We start from the raw sequence: 20,036 nt of genomic DNA, 5'->3' as shown, positions 1-20,036 counted from the left end.
TTTTCTCTGATGATAGTTTTAATAGTTTTTATTCATAAAAAGAAAATATCTTAAATGTTTTCCTACTTCCCATGGACCATAGAGAAATGCCTTTATTTTTTATATTCATATAATTTCCAAGTTGTAGATAGGGGAAAATGTTACTTTATCTATCACTTGATAATATAAATTCTCAAAGTAATAACATTAAAATGTTGACTTTTTAAAAATTAATTTTTGGAGTCACACAGCAACAATGGTTTAACTTCATATTTTATAAAGGTAATTAATAACTTTTATGTATAACATTGTTCTAAACTTCTGTCATATATAACTTGTCATGAAAAACACGTTTAAAGTTGATACCTTTTGCCCATGCAATGTAGTAGGTAGAACCCAAGTAATGAATTAAAAATTAAAATTGTGATAAAACTTGAACTCGTTTTTAAATATCAGTACACATAAAAATATACTGAATTTCTAAGGGTCTAATATGTAGTATAAACTTTATTATGGTGTATACTTAGAGAAAAATGTAAACATGCTTTATAATAAATAAATGTAATGTACAAGCACACCAGAGGTAAGTTATTGCTCTGACTGTAATGGCAGTTACTTTTTTGCTTTTCTTTACAGTTTGACCACCTATGTATATGTCAGTAAAAATATATGTAGCCTGTTTCTGAGCTTTTTATCAATTAGATCAAATTATTATAGTATTTTGTGTCATCTTCTCTGAAAGTTACATTGATATTTGTAAGATTCATTGATCCCATGGACAATAGAGCCTGGTGGGCTACAGTTCATGGGGTCACAAAGAGTTGTACATGACTGAGCAACTAACACACAACATAAGATTCACTGATGTTATTTTATGTTTTTCTAATTTAATTTTCTTCCATTGTTTGAATAAACCATGATTTATTTATTGTTCTCTGGCTGAACAATAGTTTTTTGCTATTATTGATAACACTTCTATTGATATTCTTTTTTCTATCTTTTGATACACATGTACATGATTTTGTTTCTCTAGAGTATGTACTCAGGGTTAGAATTGCTTGGTCATAAGGTGTGTATGTTTTCAAATTTATTAGATGAGGTCAAGCAGTTTTTCAAAGTGGAAAATTTTCCAAAATTATACAGTTTATACTCCTACCAGAATGCATGATGTCTCTCTTTATGCATTTTTCATATTTAAGATTTTCTATTATATGATCTATTTATAATGGTAACTAATGTTTTATTTTATATTTTCTTGATTATTAATGTGCTTGTACATATGTTGATTGGCCTTTTGAATAACTTTTTATAGGATCGTTCAAGTCTTCTGCCATTGTAAATATCTTCTGGGCCTTGTCTTTGCAGTTTTTCTGATTGTTTTTCTTACTGTTGTGCATCAACTAAAGCTGAATATATTCCATATTTCTGAGAGTTGAGTTTCACTAATGAGATCATGTGCGGCTTCTCTTTATTATTCATTCTTTATATAGATATTGTATCTCTGTGTATATAGAGTATACTATATTTGTCTATATGTAGACACTGTGTCTATACCATGTTGTTGGTTTAGACAGCCTGTTCTAACTTTTCCATGTAACTCATTAGTAATATTTAAAATAAAAGCCAGAATAACTAAACTTAGTAGACATCTAGGCAAAGAAATCTTTAGATGATTTCTAATGAATATCTTGGCTCAGGTATTGGTAGCTACCCTGGTAGCTCAGTGGTAAAGAATCCGCCTGCCAAGGCAGGAGATGTAAGTTTGATCCCTTCATGAGGAAGATCCCCTGGAGAAGGCAATGACAACCCACCCCAGTATTCTTGCCTCGGAAATTCCATGGACAGTGGAGCCTGGCGGGCTACAGTCCATAGGGTTGCAAAAGTCAGGACTTAGTGACTAAACAACTACAACAGTAAATACCTACCTCAAGAATTCTTTTTTTATGGAGTCTTACTATCCATAATGTGTGATACTGGAGCTCACTAGCTTTTGTAAACAAATAGATGAGCAACTTGATTTTGTGTATCTCCATGGAGACTAATGGGTCCATAAAGAACTCATAGAAAGGATTGTAGGCTTCTCATGAATAATATATTAGCAGCCACAGATGTATATTTAGATTCCTAAAAGTTTTTAGAGAATGTTCATGTCTAATTGGAAGTCCCATCATTAGTTTTATAGTTGCCTTCTAGTATTTGCCAACATTTAAAAATCCCAACTTAACTATAGTCAATTCAGTTCAGTTCAGTTGCTCAGTCGTGTCTGACTCTTTGCAACCCCATGAATCACAGCACGCCAGCCCTCCCTGTCTATCACCAACTCCTGGAGTTCACTCAAACTCACGTCCTTTGAGTCGGTGATGCCAACCAGCCATCTCATCCTCTGTCGTCCCCTTCTCCTTCTACCCCCAATCTCAGCATCAGAGTCTTTTCCAATGAGTCAACTCTTCACATGAGGTGGCCAAAGTACTGGAGTTTCAGCTTTAGCATCATTTCTTCCAGAGAACACCCAGGGCTGATCTCCTTTAGAATGGACTGGTTGGATCTCCTTGCAGTCCAAGGGACTCTCAAGAGTCTTCTCCAACACCACAGATCAAAAGCATCAATTCTTCAGTGCTCAGCTTTCTTCACAGTCCAACTCTCACATCCATACATGACCACTGGAAAAACCATAGCCTTGACTAGACGGACCTTTGTTGGCAAACTAATGTCTCTGCTTTTGAATATGCTCTCTAGGTTGGTCATGACTTTCCTTCCAAGGAGTAAATATCTTTTAATTTCATGGCTGCAGTCACCATCTGCAGTGATTTTGGAGCCCCCCAAAATAAAGTCTGACACTGTTTCCACTGTTTCCCCATCGATTTCCCATGAAGTAATGGGACCAGATGCCATAATCTTCGTTTTCTGAATGTTGAGCTTTAAGCCAACTTTTTTACTCTCCTCTTTGACTTTCATCAAGAGGCTTTTTAGTGCCTCTTCACTTTCTGCCATAAGGGTGGTATCATCTGCATATCTGAGGTTACTGATATTTCTCCCGGCAATCTTGATTCCAGCTGTGCTTCTTCCAGCCCAGCGTTTCTCATGATGTACTCTGCATATAAGTTAAATAAGCTGGGTGACAATATACAGCCTTGACGTACTCCTTTTCCTGTTTGAAACCAGTCTGTTGTTCCATGTCCAGTTCTAACTGTTACTTCCTGACCTGCATGTAGGTTTCTCAAGAGGCGGTCTGGTATTCCATTCTTTTTCAGAATTTTCCACAGTTTATTGTGATCCACACAGTCAAAGACTTTGGCATAGTCAATAAAGCAGAAATACATGTTTTTCTGGAACTCTCTTGCTTTTTCGATGATCCAGCGGATGTTGGCAATTCGATCTCTGGTTCCTCTGCCTTTCCTAAAACCAGCTTGAACATCTGGAAGTTCATGGTTCACATATTGCTAAAGCCTGATTGGAGGATTTTGAGCATTACTTTACTAGCGTGTGAGATGAGTGCAATTGTGCGGTAGTTTGAGCATTCTTTGGCATTGCCATTCTTTGGGATTGGAATGAAAACTGACCTTTTCCAGTCCTGTGGCCACTGCTGAGTTTTCCAAATTTCCTGGCATATGGAGTGCAGCACTTTCACAGCATCATCTTTCAGGATTTGGAATAGCTCAACTGGAATTCCATCACCTCCACTAGCTTTGTTCGTAGTGATGCTTTCTAAGGCCCACTTGACTTCACATTCCAGGATGTCTGGCTCTAGGTCAGTGATCACACCATCGTGATTATCTGGGTTGTGAAGATCTTTTTTGTACAGTTCTGTGTATTCTTGCCATCTCTTCTTAATATCTTCTGCTTCTGTTAGGTCCATAGCATTTCTGTCCTTTATGGAGCCCATTTTCACATGAAGTGTTCCCTTGGTATCTCTAATTTTCTTGAAGAGATCTCTAGTCTTTCCCATTCTGTTGTTTTCCTCTATTTCTTTGCATTGATCACTGAGGAAGGCTTTCTTATCTCTTGCTATTCTTTGGAACTCTGCATTCAGATGTTTATATCTTTCCTTTTCTCCTTTGCTTTTCACTTCTCTTTTCACAGCTATTTGTAAGTCCTCCCCAGACAGCCATTTTGGTTATTTGCATTTCTTTTCCATGGGGATAGTCTTGATCCCTGTCTCCTGTACAGTGTCATGAAACCTCCATCCATAGTTCATCAGACACTCTGTCTGTCAGATGTAGTCCCTTAAATCTATTTCTCACTTCCACTGTATAATCATAAGGGATTTGATTTAGGTCATACTTGAATGATCTAGTGGTTTTCCCTACTTTTTCAATTTAAGTCTGAATTTGGCAATAAGGAGTTCATGATCTGAGCCACAGTCAGCTCCTGGTCTTGTTTTTGCTGACTGTATAGAGCTTCTCCATCTTTGGCTGCAAAGAATATAATCAATCTGATTTCGGTTTTGACCATCTGGTGATTTCCATGTGTAGAGTCTTCTCTTGTGTTGTTGGAAGAGAGTGTTTGCTATGACCAGTGCATTCTCTCGACAAAAGTCTGTTAGCCTTTGCCCTGCTTCATTCCGTATTCCAAGGCCAAACTTGCCTGTTACTCCAGGTGTTTCTTGACTTCCTACTTTGCATTCCAGTCCCCTATAATGAAAAGGACATCTTTTTGGGGTGTTAATTCTAAAAGGTCTTGTAGGTCTTCATAGAACCATTCAACTTCAGCTTCTTCAGCATACTGGTGGGGCATAGGCTTGGATTACTGTGATATTGAATGGTTTGCCTTGGAAACGAACAGAGATCATTGTCGTTTTTGAGATTGCATCCAAGTACTGCATTTTGGACTCTTTTGTTGACCATGATGGCTACTCCATTTCTTCTAAGGGATTCCTGCCCACAGTAGTAGATATAATGGTCATCTGAGTTAAATTCACCCATTCTAGTCCATTTTAGTTCACCGATTCCTGGAATGTCAACGTTCACTCTTGCCATCTCCTGTTTGACCACTTCCAATTTGCCTTGATTCATGGACCTAAATTCACTTTTCACGTTTATGCATTGGAGAAGGAAATGGCAACCCACTCCAGTGTTCTTGCCTGGAGAATCCCAGGGACAGGGGAGCCTGGTGGGCTGCCATCTATGGGGTCGCACAGAGTTGGACATGACTGAAGCGACTTAGCAGCAGCATGGACCTAACTGTAATAGAAGTTAACTAAAATAGAAGCTTACTATTTTTCCCCTGTCTAGATGATTAGTTTTAAAATCTCTGAGGTCTGAATCTAAAATCGGACATTGACTATAATGGCCTGATTCATCCTAATGTCACAGCTACTTTTACTACCAATTAATTACTGGACTCCAAGTATTTTTAGCCACTGTGATTAGGACTAGTAGTTGGTCAGTTAATTGAAAATGAACTGAAGAATCATAAATCATTTTAATTATCAATCATAATCATTTTAATAAACACTCATTTTAATAAACACACACAAAACCCCTAGAGATGAACATTTGTATATATTTATATGCTAATCTGTTGACTTAGGGTAAAACCTTTTCTTTGAGTATGAATCTTACTTAAGTCACAAACAGTATCTCTATGATTTCTACTTTCCATTTATTTTAGATGGTACATAACCTTGAAGATCCTTGTAAAGCAATCTGATTGCAGAAATCTAAATTTTTATAATTTTTCCAATACTTTTATGATTTGTCTTCCCTATATCTTTTAAAAATGACTTGCCTTTAAAGTTATTAGATTTGAGTTTTTATATAAATATTTTTATAGTCATATTTCTTTAGCTTATATAGTTATTGAATTATATAATTATAACATAAGCACAACTGTCATTCATATTTGGAAACATTTACTACTGATTCTTAGTAATTATATGACTCATTTAGTGGGATCAGAAGGGCCTAAGTATTCTAAAAAGTGACCCATTTATTTATAGCATTATTGTCCTGTGGGAATCAGTCTGTATGTTACACAGTGGGAATGATCCATAGTAAGAAATACATTTAACATCATGATAATGCTATACGACCATACACACACACAAAGCAAAAAGGTTTTTGAAATGCTACTCGGCATTTCATGCAATATATTCACACCCTATATTCTGTTATATTCTATTCTGTTTCTTTTTTTAAAAAAGGATCCATTCATTTCATAATTCAGTGTATTATGACATAGATTTTGAAAAACCAAAATAAGGATTAATTCCAGACATAAGCAAAAAGAATTATCACATGATCAGATAAGAAATTACTTTTTACATTTTATATCTGTTCTGACTGTGATACTGTTCCTTTTAATAATAATTTACTATTTTTTTAATTGTGGTCAAACATGAAATTACTGTCTTAACCATTTTAAGCGTATAGTTCAGTAGTGTTAAGTATATTGTTATACACCCGGTGTTGTTGGACACATGGATTGCTTCTGCTTTTTGGCTATGATAAATAATACTGCCGTGAACAAATATGTCATCAAGACTGTTTTTAATTCTTTGGATATATAGCCAGAAGTGAAATTGCTGCATCATAGGGTAATTCTGTTTTTAATTTTTTGAGGAAGCACTGTATGATATTCCATAGTAACTTTATACTCTTTTACATTTCCACCAATAGCACACACTGTTTACAGTTTCTCCACTTCCTTGCCAGCACTTGTTATTTTCTGTATTTTTATTTTTTGATAATAGCCTTCCCGATGGATGTGAGATGGTATCTCATGGTTTTGACTTGTATTTCCCTATTTGTGACAGTGAACATCCTTTTATTTGCTTTTTGACCATTTATATATCTTCTTTGGAGAAATGTCTATTCAAGTCCTTTGCCCACTTTTTATTTGGGTTATTTGTAAATATTTTTGTGGTGGTTTTATAGGAGTTCTTTATATATTCTGAATATTAATATTAAACCTTTTGAATGTGTCATTTCCAGTACTGTCTCCCATTCTGGTGATTATCTTTTTGTGATACTGTTTGAGCTCAAGCACTCATTCGAAAGAAATTTCATTTCATATTGAGCCTACTTTGGGATGAGACCCATAGGAAAGAAGGCTCGACCAGTGTAACTTACGGCTGTCATGTTCCTTTGGGAATAAAAAACACTGTCCTGGAGCAGTCTTAGGCCAGCTTTAATTTGAAATATTTGCCTTGGTCATGTACCAAGGAAGATTTATTTATGGATATAATGTTTAAATATTATTTGAGTTTTACTTCCCAGAGTCAGAATTTATGATAAGAAGACAGAAAGACAACTACATAATGAGAAATTATAGGATATCATATATAGTTTTCCTAAAATTATTTTACACTTGTAGAACAGTATTATTTTGTTGTTGGATTATTATTATTTTTAGCAATACTTTAAAGTTCATGTTATAGGTAATATGATTCTTTTTTTGTTCTTTTCCAATTTAAGCCCCTCTGGGGTTAATCATAAACTACTTTCATTTTGTTTATTTTTCTCAGATAAATTTTAGATATTTCTTTCCTTAATATATATTCCAACCCTTATGTAAGAGGAAACAGAAATCACAAATTCATTTCCTGATTTATAAGCATCTTTATAATATACTTCTTATATTCTAAGAAAAAAATCTGTTTATCCTTCTGTTACTAGGAACATATCAACTCTCAGTTCAGAATTGATTTTTTCAAATCCAAGTAACATTCTTCTCCTCTCTTACTCTGGTCATTCCCTGGAAATTTAGTAATGGAAAGAATAAATATTTTCCTCTGAAGAGAACTTTATCTTAATTTGAAGCTTAACAGGAATACCTATTACTAATAACTTTAATGAAGTTCATTGGGAACGATAAGCCAATATTTTAGTGAAACAATTGAAAATGTTTCTTTAGGTAATATTTTTTTTAACCTTTTACTTTGAAAAATATAGGGAAAAAGTTACAAAAATAGTATGCTCCCTTCATCTAGATTCCCTAATTGTTAACATTATGTAACAATTACTTTGTCACCTACAGAGAAAGTGACAAAAAAGAATTCCTGTGTGTGTATTTAAGTGTATTTATAACATCAAGAAGTTGAGATAATGTCTATTAAAAGAAATGTTCTGGCTCTTGAAAAAAATATGTGAGAATATTTTACTATGTAATATTTACTGTTTCAGTACTGACACAGCACTCAAAGATATCTGAAGGAAGATAATGCACATTTTTAAAAAGCACATAAAGAGAAGTAACAGGTTTTATTGAGGTGAATTTCCCACCAAATTTCTAAAATCCTATTTTTATGAAAATCTAGAGAGAAGTTTATTATTACCAAAAGAGAATTGATCACATATATTATTTCACATCTAAACTGAACTCCCAGCATGATAAACTAGAGATAAATTCATAATTTAATATAATTTCTCCTGTCTTAGGCACATATATCTGTAATAGATGGGCTTCCCAGATGGCTCGGTGGTGAGAATTCACCTGCCAGTGTAGGAGACGCAGGTTGGATCCTTGGGTCCAGAAGATCCCCTGGAGGAGGAAATGGCAACCCACTCCAGTATTCTTTCCTGGAAAATCGTACAGTCCATGGGGTCACAAAGAGTTGAACATAAATGAATTCATATCCCGAATTGATATAGCAGTTTATAGAAATTCAAGAGTTTCAGTGAAGTCTTAGAGTTAAGAAAAAACTTACATAAAGTATAAAATCTCAGGCAAAATACACATATATGCTACTAAGGAGAAAAGTGTATCAGGTAAGCAAAGAATATATTCTTCAGTCAAATTCATAAGGTAGTACACATTAATGAAAGATTATTTCCCCTTTACTACTTAGTTTAAGCATAAATTGCAAGGGCATTTATTCTCTTTGGGAGAAGGAAATGGCAACCCACTCCAGTATTCTTGCTTGGAAAATCCCATGGACAGAGGAGCCTGATAGGCTACAGTCCCTGGTCACAAAGAGTCCGACACGACTGAATGACTTCACTTTCTTTCACTTTCACTTTTATTCTCTTTGACCTCTTGCCCAAAGCACACTTCATTTTATTTCTTAAACTGTAATTATCCAGTTTATGGTTAAGATAAAGGGGAATCCCCTTCAATTCATTCACCAGAGTTTGGCATAGTCCAGTTTTTTGCATAATTGTGTTCGGTGTCATTGGAGAGAGGCATGCAAAAAGGATGGAATCTGAGTTCCTTGGTTTGAATATAGACTCCGCCATTCATCTTGGGTGCCTCAGTTTCTTCATCTGTGACATGTGTATGATGATAGTACCTATCTTACAGAGTTGTAACAAGCATTAAATAAGCCAGTGCATAAAAGAGCATGCACAGAATGCTTTTTATCAAGAGCTTAATAAATGTTCATTGTTGTTATTTGTCTAAACACTTAACAAAATTCTAAGTATTTATACAACAGTCACTCATTCTCATTACTTTCTTGGGTACCTACCATTTGTGGGTACTGTACTAAAAATGAATAAAATATATCCCCAAGCTAAAGAGTTCATGTTTTAGTAAAGAAGATAAATGTCAGATAAATAATTACAATATAGGAAGTGCCTAATAAAAGTAATTCTATGGGATAGTGAGGCAGGAGTTACCAACTCTGTCTAGGAAAGCTAGAAAAAGATGTATATGAGTGTTGAGTATGCTAGAATTTATCATCCTGTTCTGGTATGTTGGTGTTATTAAATTGAGGGAGCCATAAAAGACAAATGCTGAGGGACTATTACAGATTAAAAGAGAGAATAGAAACATGACAACTAAGTGCATACTGATTGGATCCTGTATTGGGGTGGGGTGGAGGTGGGTGGGATTGCCCTAAGAACAGGATTGGGACATTAAGCAAAAGTTTCCTGAAGTTATCACTATACTGTAAAAGAATTTTTGTTCTAAGACACACTGAAATATCAAAGGAATAAGGGGAATGACACTATTTGAGAATAGTTTGTGATGTATTTGAGTTTCCCTGATGTTCTAGAAACAATCTCAGAGCCATTTAGCAATGGCGGGAGACCTGAGTTTGATCCCTGGGTTGGAAAGATCCCCTGGAGGAGGGCATGGCTACTCACTCCAGTATTCTTGCCTGGAGAATCCCCATAGACAGAGGAGCCTGGCAGGCTACAGTCCATGGGGTCACAAGGAGTCAGACACAACTGAGCAACCAAGCACAGCAAGCACAGCACCTTCCTCAACAAGGAACTGAGAGAATTGTGTCACAGACTACTCTCAGGTAGTTCAGCAGGAGAATGCCACATAACACTCACACACAGAGTGGTATAGCCTTTGTGGTAGTAGTAGTAGTGTTAGTCGCTCAGTCATGTTCTACTCTTTGTGACCCTATGGACTGTAGCCCGCCAGGTTCCTCTGTCCATGGGATTCTCCAGGCAAGAATACTGGAGTGGGTTGCCATGATCTCCTCCAGGGGATCTTCCCCACCCAGGGATCGAACCCAGGTCTCTGGCATATGCAGAGAGATTCTTATAAGTGTTAAAAACTGGTTACTCCGAGTAACAAGAGTTGCTTACATTATTTTTATAACTTTTCTACAAATTTGATATTATTTCAAAGGAAAAAATTCAAGGGGGAGGAAAAAGGAAAGAGCTTACTAAGGAGGAGGCATTTGAACTGTATCATAGAGGCTAAATTCACCAGGTAGATAAGAGAAACACAGACAAATATGTAGAAAGCACTATCAATGTGAAAGAGCATGACTTACATGCAAGGTAATTCAGTATGGTAATTTCTACATCATGATAAGAATACGTTCTCCCAAATATCTATAGAGAATTAGCTTGGGTTTTCATTAATCTGATGTTTATTGAATCTTACTGCCCAAATTCAAGAAATGTTTATTTAGCAAATTATTGGACTGTGTTTATGCCAAAGAAAGCCATTGTTTTGTATACTTATATCACTGGAAAATCCTATGCTTTAAACATCCTGAAGTTTTATTTCTCTTTGATAGCCTGAAATTATTCATGGATATGTAGAAATGATAAGGCCACTTGCTTGGAAGAGTTTGAGCAACCTTACGATGAAATTTACAGTAGAAATTTAGTGTCCTCATACACCTAAATTGAAAAGCAGTTCTCATTTTGATAGAACCTCATTATTAGTGATAATTTGGAAATTTGGATCAACAGAAGCAGTAAAAATAAAAAATCTGTAATTAAGCATTTTGTCTCATCAATGTCTATATTAGGGAAATATTTTAGAGTGGAGCTGAAAAGAATCTTTTTGTAAGAAGCTTTCAAACAGCAAAATGAAGTGATTTAGTAGTAATTTTCACCTTTAGAAGTCAGAGTGATCGAGTGCTAATCATTTTTTAAACCGGTGGGTTTTTTTTTAACTCTTTTTCCCTTCATCTTTTCAATTTATTTCTTAAATCTGGAGATGATGATAGTCACTTAAATTATTTATATTGCAAATCTTTGATAGCAAGACTTCTATATGTATCTTGAAAAATATCTAATGGGTCTGTGCTCCATATAGAGAATAATTTCTAGACGTATATGTGAAAGGTAATGGACCTAGTACTTAAACAGCATCCATTCAGTTCCTTGCTAAGGAAGAAGAGCCATTGCTGAATGGTTTTCAGATTGTTCTTGGAGTATAAGGAAAATTTATCACAAAATTTCTAGTGAGGTAGTTTAAGATCATGAAATAGACTTAAACTTTAAAAAATTTTCTGAAGCGATTTTAATTTTTCCATATTCTCATATAAATGTGTATTTATATCTACATAATCTCTGTATAATGCTCCTCTTGGAGTTCTTCTGTCAAAGCACTGAAGCATCGTCCAGTCTGAATTACTTATTATAAGGTGAATTTTCTTCCATTTTGAGACTGAGCTATTAGAGGTTTTGCTTAAATGAAATAAAGCCAGAGTTGTTAAGATTAATGATGTAATTTGTTATTATAAGTGTCATTTCTAAGGATTAGTAAGATAGGATATTAATTTTCATGGATTCTTGATGTTTACTAGAATAGTTGAATTTTATGTTGTAAAAAATGTCAGTTGGATCTTTTTGTGATGCTGTTTGTAGAAAAGTTTATGAAAGATTGAATTGCTAAAATTAGCATACTTGATTTTATTGTGTAACAAAAATATGCAAGCTCTTAAAAATCTGTAAAAGTTAAGAATTTAATCATAAGAGAATGTGAAATAGTATGTATTTATCTTTTCTCTATACATAGTTACAAATAAAAGTAACTTGTAAGCCTCATGTTTTGCATATTTTAAACTATTTTTATATATCTGGAAAACGTCTTTTTCGAGACATTTTCTGGAAATACCTGGAAATTTACTTTTTGTTTTTTATGATTGTAATGGTTATAGTACTTTGTATTGTATTTGCATATGTAGAAAGAGGGCTGTTTTGAAGCATCAGGAGGTATACTTAATTATATAAAATTATAGTTGTTTTTATTAAGTATACTTAAAATTCTTTTAGAGTTCATAATGTTTGTTGCTGCTTCCTCTAAGTATGAGAAAGGGAAAGAATTGAACAATGCAGGTTTAATTTTTCTGTTTGGTTTTTCTTAGCAATTGAAAATACGTAGTGAAGAGCATGAAGACAGAGAATGTTTGAACCAAGCTATTACTGCTCTCATGAATCTCCAAGGTAGTATGGACCGAATTTACAAGCAGTATTCACCTAGACGCCGACCTGGGTAATTCCACACTGTTGAAAATACGAATGCTTACGCAGTATTTCACTTATATCTGATGTCTGGTTTTCTAAAGTGTTACTTACAGTGATAGTTGCATTCTTGAAAATTATATTTTTGTTTTACATTTTTATTTTGCCCTTTAGCCTTTTAAAATTGGTGTTGTCATATTGTTAAGATATATTTAACAAAATTTTTAAAAGATATATTTAATAACATATTATTTATATAAGAAATTTAATATTATTTTCATTTCAATTCTTAGGACCTCAGGAATCATGTCAAGTCTCTACGATTTCTCTTTCTGAATAATGAAATTGAAGCATGTATTATTTAATGGCAAAGTTAGGAGAAAGTAAATGCTGTGTGCAAAATTTAGTGTTTAGTTATTTAATATTTTTGTCACTTGATTTAAAGTAGTTTATACTTCAGGCAATTAAGGTTGCTTAGCCATTGAGTAAGCTAAATTTATCTTGTTTTTTGTGTGTGTTTTTTTTTTTTTTTTTTTAGGGATCCTGTTTGCCCTTTTTATAATCGTCAATTAAGAAGCAAGCACCTGGCTATTAAAAAAATGAATGAAATTCAGAAAAACATAGATGGATGGGAAGGCAAAGATATTGGACAGTGTTGTAATGAATTTATTATGGAAGGCCCGTTGACAAGAATTGGTGCTAAACATGAACGGCATATTTTTCTCTTTGATGGCTTAATGATTAGCTGCAAACCCAATCACAGCCAGTCACGCCTTCCAGGATGCAGTAGTGCAGAATACAGATTAAAAGAAAAATTTGTCATGAGGAAAATACAAATATGTGATAAAGAAGATACTTGTGAGTGCAAACATGCTTTTGAATTAGTATCCAAAGATGAAAACAGCATAATATATGCTGCTAAGTCTGCCGAAGAGAAAAATAATTGGATGGCAGCACTTATTTCCCTTCAGTATCGTAGTACTCTTGATCGAATGCTAGATTCAGTATTATTGAAGGAAGAAAATGAACAACCATTGAGATTACCAAGTCCTGAAGTGTATCGTTTTGTGGTAAAAGACTCTGAGGAAAACATTGTTTTTGAAGACAACTTGCAGAGTAGAAGTGGAATCCCCATTATTAAAGGAGGAACTGTGGTGAAATTAATTGAAAGGCTAACATATCATATGTACGCAGGTATGTGGAGCTCTTTACAAGTGGTTATATAGGGCAGAGGATATCCAAAACCTTTTCAAGATTGTTCAGAAACACTTAGGGCCTAGGAAGAAAATAGACTGCCTCTAAAATTTAAAAGGAATACTACAGAATCAATAGGAATAAATACCTAATTAAATGTCTATATAGTGTTAACTTCGTTAATAAATATTCATCAAAATTTTTTGTTCATGAATCTTGAATTTGAAAACATCCCTTTATCAAGAAGCAGTCCTTTATCAAGAGATACCACAATTGGCAGGAAAAGCAACAGTGGGAGGAACCAGGAAAAAAAGAAAGGAAGGAAGGCCTCCAAAATATGCTACTTTGAATTAATTAAACTGAGTAAATTGAATATGCAATGTGTTCTGTGCTCTGCCTTTTCAGATCCCAATTTTGTTCGTACTTTTCTTACTACATATCGTTCATTTTGTAAACCACAGGAATTACTAAGCTTACTGATTGAACGGTAAGAAAAATACTTATTTCACTTATTTTTACATTTTTTAAAAAGTTAACTTTTTTACCTTGCAAAGTGCTAGGTACCCAGTATGCACTCAGGTAGTTTTTGAACATAATTTATTCAACATTAAATTCACAGTATTATTATTCTCTTCAAGTAGCATACTTACTGAAATCCCTGTTTATAACAGATCTTTTCAGATTCTAGCAAAATTTATAGTGGTAATCTTTTATAGGATAAAAAATATGAATTTTAATGAAATTTTTTCTATGCAATAAAACAATACTTCCTTGAAAGAAGCTTTTCACTTTTAAAACAAACTTTTTATTGTGAAAAATTTCAAAACATACGCAAGAGAAAATATATTCTGTTAATAAACCCCATTTATCAATCATCCAACTTCAATAATTATCTCCTTGTATTTCATCTGTTTTCCTGTTGATTTGAATACCCTAGTCCCAGGATTATTTTGAAGTAAATCCTTGGCAACATGTTTGTCAGTATTATTTCCATTAGTATTTCTAAAAGATAAGTATTCTTATTAAAAGCATAATCACAATATCATTATTAGACCTAAAAAATTAAGATTTCCTTTATTGAGTAATTTTTAAAAATTAAGTTTTGAATTGGCTTTTTCTTTTTTACTGAGTATGTTAGTGGTATTTTAAAATGCTTTATAGGTTAAACTGTAGTATTTGAGCTTCAACATAATTTTGTTTTATATTTTAAAACTTAACCAGATTTTTATCTGGACCTCTATCATTATGTTATTCCATGAAGCTAACTATACCAGACTCAGTCAGTATAATGTGCTATGAAGATTTACTTGGTTGCCTTTTCACGTTCAAAATAAGGAATGCACATATGTTATATATATATTTATTTATTTATATTATTTATGTGAAAGTGTTAGTCACTCAGTTGTGTTTGATTCTTTGTGACTCCACGGACTGTAGCCCACCAGGCTCCTCTGTCCATGGAATTCTCCAGGCAAGAATATTGGGGTTCCTATTACCTTCTCCAGAGGATCTTCCTGACCCAGGGATCAAACCCCGGCCTCCTGCATTGCAGGCTGATTCACCACTGTCTGAGCCACCAGGGAAGCCCCATTATTATATTATAGCTACATTTCCTATGGTTGGGGAAGGTGTTTTTTTTTTTAAACTTTGATTTTTTTTTCCACTTAGTTATGTTTTTTAAATACTATTTAAAATTCAGTGTGGGACTTCCTTTGGATTAATATTCATTTATTTGTGGAAACATATTTACTTTCATTTTAATAAAATAAATATTAAAGATAGGATTAGATAAGGTATCTCTGTTATGTTTTTAAAGAGGTCATACTCTGTTGATTGTCTTCTTGGATCTTTTCCATTGACCTTTTCTACGTTGGTCAGTGCTAGTTATTAAACTTTTGATAAAAATAAGAATATAAGTATTCAGTACTGTATAGCTAAAGGGCAATGTTTTGTAGTATGTAGTACTTTAAGAGAAGTTTATCAGTTTCAGTTTTCACATAAATGGTAGGAAAGAAGTTTGCTTATTAGTTAAAGTGTCTTTCCTGCTATATTTGAAATCCTCATTTCTGAACAACAAAAAATTTCTCTCATTTTGCTTTTCTTCTTAGATTTGAAATTCCAGAGCCAGAACCTACTGAAGCAGATAAATTGGCGTTAGAAAAAGGCGAGCAGCCCATCAGTACAGACCTTAAAAGGTTTCGCAAGGAATACGTCCAACCAGTACAACTTAGGTTTGGCCTGAATATTGTATTTTTTATGTGTCATTCAATTTTCAGTATATAGTTAGCACAAAAATTTTTACCTCTTAATTCAGATGTAGGTTATTTTATTAATTGCATAGCAGTTAAACTTTCAAGTTCTATGTGACTGCTACTGCTACTGCTAAGTCGCTTCAGTCGTGTCCGACTCTGTGGGACCCCATTGACAGCAGCCTACCAGGCTCCCCCATCCCTGGGATTCTCTAGGCAAGAACACTGGAGTGGGTTGCCATTTCCTTCTCCAATGCATGAAAGTGAAAAGTCAAAATGAAGTCGCTCAGTCGTGTCCAACTCTTAGTGACCCCATGGACTGCAACTTACCAGGCTCCTCGGTCCATGGGATTTTCCAGGCAAGAGTACTGGAGTGGGGTGCCATGAAGCTACTCTTAATTCCCTGAAGAAATTTAATTATTAAAATATACTGTGTTATATGCATCAGATATCTCTCACAGGCAATATGTTATGGCTTATAGGCTAGGGTACCTAATAAGTAAAAATATTTTAATTTTATATGAATTTTGCCTACTGTCAGTCCTCTCTACCCTTTTGATTTCATTTTTGTCTCAGTGTGATCATTTAGTAATCCTAGACTTTTTTCTGTTTATAACATTTATGAAAGTTCTAGTTCTTTCCCTACTCTCTTCCCACAAGATACATCGATATATGTTACTTACCTGCTGCTGCTGCTAAGTCGTGTCAGTCATGTCCGACTCTGTGCAACCCCATAGACAGCAGCCCAGCAGGCTCCCCCGTCCCTGGGATTCTCCAGGCAAGAACACTGGAGTGGGTTGCCATTTCCTTCTCCAGTGCATGAAAGTGAAAAGTGAAAGTGAAGTCACTCAGTCGTGTCCGACTCTTCGTGACCCCATGGACTGAAGCCCACCAGCCTCCTCCGTCCATGGGATTCTCCAGGCAAGAGTACTGGAGTGGGTTGCCATTGTCTTCTCTCTGTTACTTACCTAAACAATGTCATTTCAGTATTTGTTTTTTCATGACTTAAAAAAAAATTTATTGAAGTACAGTTGATTTATAATCTTGTGTTAGTTTCAGGTGTACAGCAAAGTGATTCAGTTTTATATATACTTTTTATCTTTTTTAGATTGTTTTCTATTATAGGTTATTACAAGATAATGAGCATAGTTCCCACTGCTATACAGTTGGTCCTTGTTGGTTATCTATGTAGTAATTTCTAAAAATGTATTTAGTAATAGCATCTGCCAGTTGTTAACGTTACTCTGTGTGCCTAAGTGCTTGATCTTTTTTATTTTGTCCTTCACTTCGTTTAAAAGAAAATTGAAAGTTAACAGAATAAAGTAATTTGAGATAGGTCGTATAAAAGGAGTGACAGGACAGGGTTCAGACTTACATCTGACTGCCTGAGCCAGTGCTTGCTTGTTCGTTTCAATGTTCAGTGAGCATTGAAAATTGAAAGCTCCTTTGATTAGGCCTATTTATAGTGCAAGTGAAAATCATAGGAATCATAACCTTTTCCATGGGAAAACTGAGATATCTTATTAGTTATATATGATTAAATATTTCTCCTGTAAATGTTAGGGTTCCTTGATTAATGTTAACCATAAACTGAAAATTTAAAACTAAGTGTATTAAATGTTTATTTTCAAGGATAATTACCACAAATAAATGCAGTTTTGGAGGAATGATGATGCTTCCAACTATATAGCTTTTAGCCAAAACTTTTAGTATGTCATTCTTTGTGTAAGAAGATAATGCCTTAAGCCACTGAGCTAACCAGGCCCTTAAGGTTGTTTTATTCCAGATACCATTAGAAATTTAGAGTATTTTCTTAGTCTGGGGAAAAAACTATTGCCTGACAATTACTGGGTGGTTGTGGAGGGTGTAGGTGGGAAGATAACCTAGAAATAGTCATTCATTGAAATAATGAAGGAAAAATGCTAATGAAATTAATATATACTAACTGTATCTTTGTGATGGAGAATGGAATGTTATATTTGTGTCAATTGTTTACATCTTTATTTGCAAGGTATAAGTAATTATTTATGAGGTACTATAAAACAAAATGGGCTTCCCAGGTGGTGCCTGGTGGTAAAGAACCCGCCTGCCAGTGCAGGTAGATGTAAGAGACTTGGGTTCGATCCCTGGGTTGGAAAGATCTCCTGGAGGAGAGCATGGCAGCGCACTCCAGTACTCTTGTCTAGAGAAGCCCATGGACAGAGGAGCCTCGCAGGGTGCAGTCCATAGGGCTGCACTGAGTTGGACACAACTGAAGCGACTAAGCAGCAGCAGCATAAAACAAAATAGCTCGGTCAGAAATACTTTTGTCTTTTGAAATAAAGGAATGTGAGCCTACCTGCAAATACAGGTAATTTGATGATAGCACTTGCATTTAGAACTAAATACACTAAATCTTAGTTGGTTTTCAAATTTTAGGTCTTTCAAAGAAATCCTTTTACAATTGAAGAACTTAAAAGTAGCTTTTGTAATTATAGAGAATAAATTTTCTACATATGAAAAAAAGAAAAGGTACTTTTCCATGCTTATAAAATTAGAAACTCTTGGGTTTTATATTGGCCCTAGTGTATAAAAGTATCACCATGGCATTAGAGAAGTGAAAGAAGTATAATTGAACGCTTGGGTTTTACTAAAATATGTTTCTTTTCATTTTGTCAGGGTCTTAAATGTGTTTCGGCACTGGGTTGAACACCATTTTTATGACTTTGAAAGAGACTTGGAGCTGCTTGAAAGACTAGAATCCTTCATTTCAAGTGTAAGAGGTATATTATTTAAAGATTTGATTGACTCTTCTGTTGCACATGAGGTTTTGTTGTTTTTTTTTTAATTTATGTGACTTTCAATTTAAGAAGCTAAACTGTTTTTCATTTTAAAAAAGAAGTAAGATTTGGAATAATTTTTATAGACTTTAAGGCTCTCACATATGTTTAGAACCACCTGAAGTGTTAAAGGTTTTTAGGAAAATATTTTTTTTTAAGTCAGAAGTCCTCTTTAGTAAATTTAAAACTTTATCTCGTCTCATGGCTGCCACTCCTTTAACTAATTAAATATTTGTGTAATTTTACCTGTTTATTTTCCTTTATCTTATTCTTCAGTTTTGAATGGTTAACAGCTTCTTGGTATTGGTGGTTTAGTCGGTAAGTTGTGTCCAACTCTTGCGACCCCACGGACTGTAGCCTGCCAGATTCCTCTATGCATGGGATTCTCCAGACAAGAACACTGGAGTTGGTTGCCATTTCCTTCTCCAGGGGATCTTCCCGACCCAGGAATTGAACCCAGGTCTTATACATTGCAGGCATATATTCTTTACCGACTGAGCTATGAGGGAAGCCCTAACAGCTTCTTAAATAATATCTATTTCCCCTGGAAAAGTTTTTGGTATATCTTTGGCACCTGAAAGATAGGGGTTTCCTACCTGAAGTTGCAGAGCACAGTCCATAAAATGAAACTCTAGGCAGTGAGCATCAAACAAATGTATGTATCAAAATATGCAACATATCAGATATATGCTATTGAATCCAGAAAACTCATGTTTTTCCTGATAGTATAAGGCATTAATTAAAAATATTGGCATATTGTAAATTAAATATAGCTTCTTTCATCTCCTACTTGTTCTTTAAGGTGAATTTTACTTAAAATAGAGAATGTGATTTGTTTCCATTTTGAGATGTTTAAAACACATTTTTATCATCTGTGCTTTATAGTACTAAGCTGATTTTTAATTTAATGTTCTTAATGAAGATACTAGATTTTATTTGCTATAAGAAGCTTCTAAAATACACATATTAGAATAAAACAATTAAATGGTTTTGTTTAAAGGCCTTTCCAATACAAGTTAATCCTCAAGATAACTCAGTAGTTGATGAGGGAAAGTTTTTTTGGGGGGGAAGATTTTTTTTTATAATTATATTTATTTGTTTTTAATTGATCGATGACTGCTTTATAGTATTGGCTTGATCTCTGTCATACATCAACATTAATTAACCACAGGTGTACGTATGTCCCGTCCCTC

At 34.4% G+C, this 20,036-nt stretch overlaps 1 protein-coding gene across 1 annotated transcript in view; it reads left to right on the top strand.

Annotated features, from left to right (window-relative positions):
• Positions 1–20,036, top strand: part of SOS2 (SOS Ras/Rho guanine nucleotide exchange factor 2) — a 105,644-nt gene that overhangs the window by 56,793 nt on the left and 28,815 nt on the right. Inside the window, exons 9-13 of the mRNA XM_024997980.2 lie at positions 12,485–12,612; positions 13,120–13,775; positions 14,181–14,262; positions 15,884–16,006; positions 18,683–18,786. Of these exons, the coding sequence (XP_024853748.1) occupies positions 12,485–12,612; positions 13,120–13,775; positions 14,181–14,262; positions 15,884–16,006; positions 18,683–18,786 (1,093 nt within the window). The remainder of the gene's footprint in view (positions 1–12,484; positions 12,613–13,119; positions 13,776–14,180; positions 14,263–15,883; positions 16,007–18,682; positions 18,787–20,036) is intronic.

Source organism: Bos taurus, chromosome 10 (genome assembly GCF_002263795.3).
Source record: "Bos taurus isolate L1 Dominette 01449 registration number 42190680 breed Hereford chromosome 10, ARS-UCD2.0, whole genome shotgun sequence".
Taxonomy (NCBI): Eukaryota; Metazoa; Chordata; class Mammalia; order Artiodactyla; family Bovidae; genus Bos; species Bos taurus.
The sequence above is the reverse complement of the archived record's forward strand: the minus strand, read 5'-3'. Positions and strand labels throughout refer to the sequence as shown.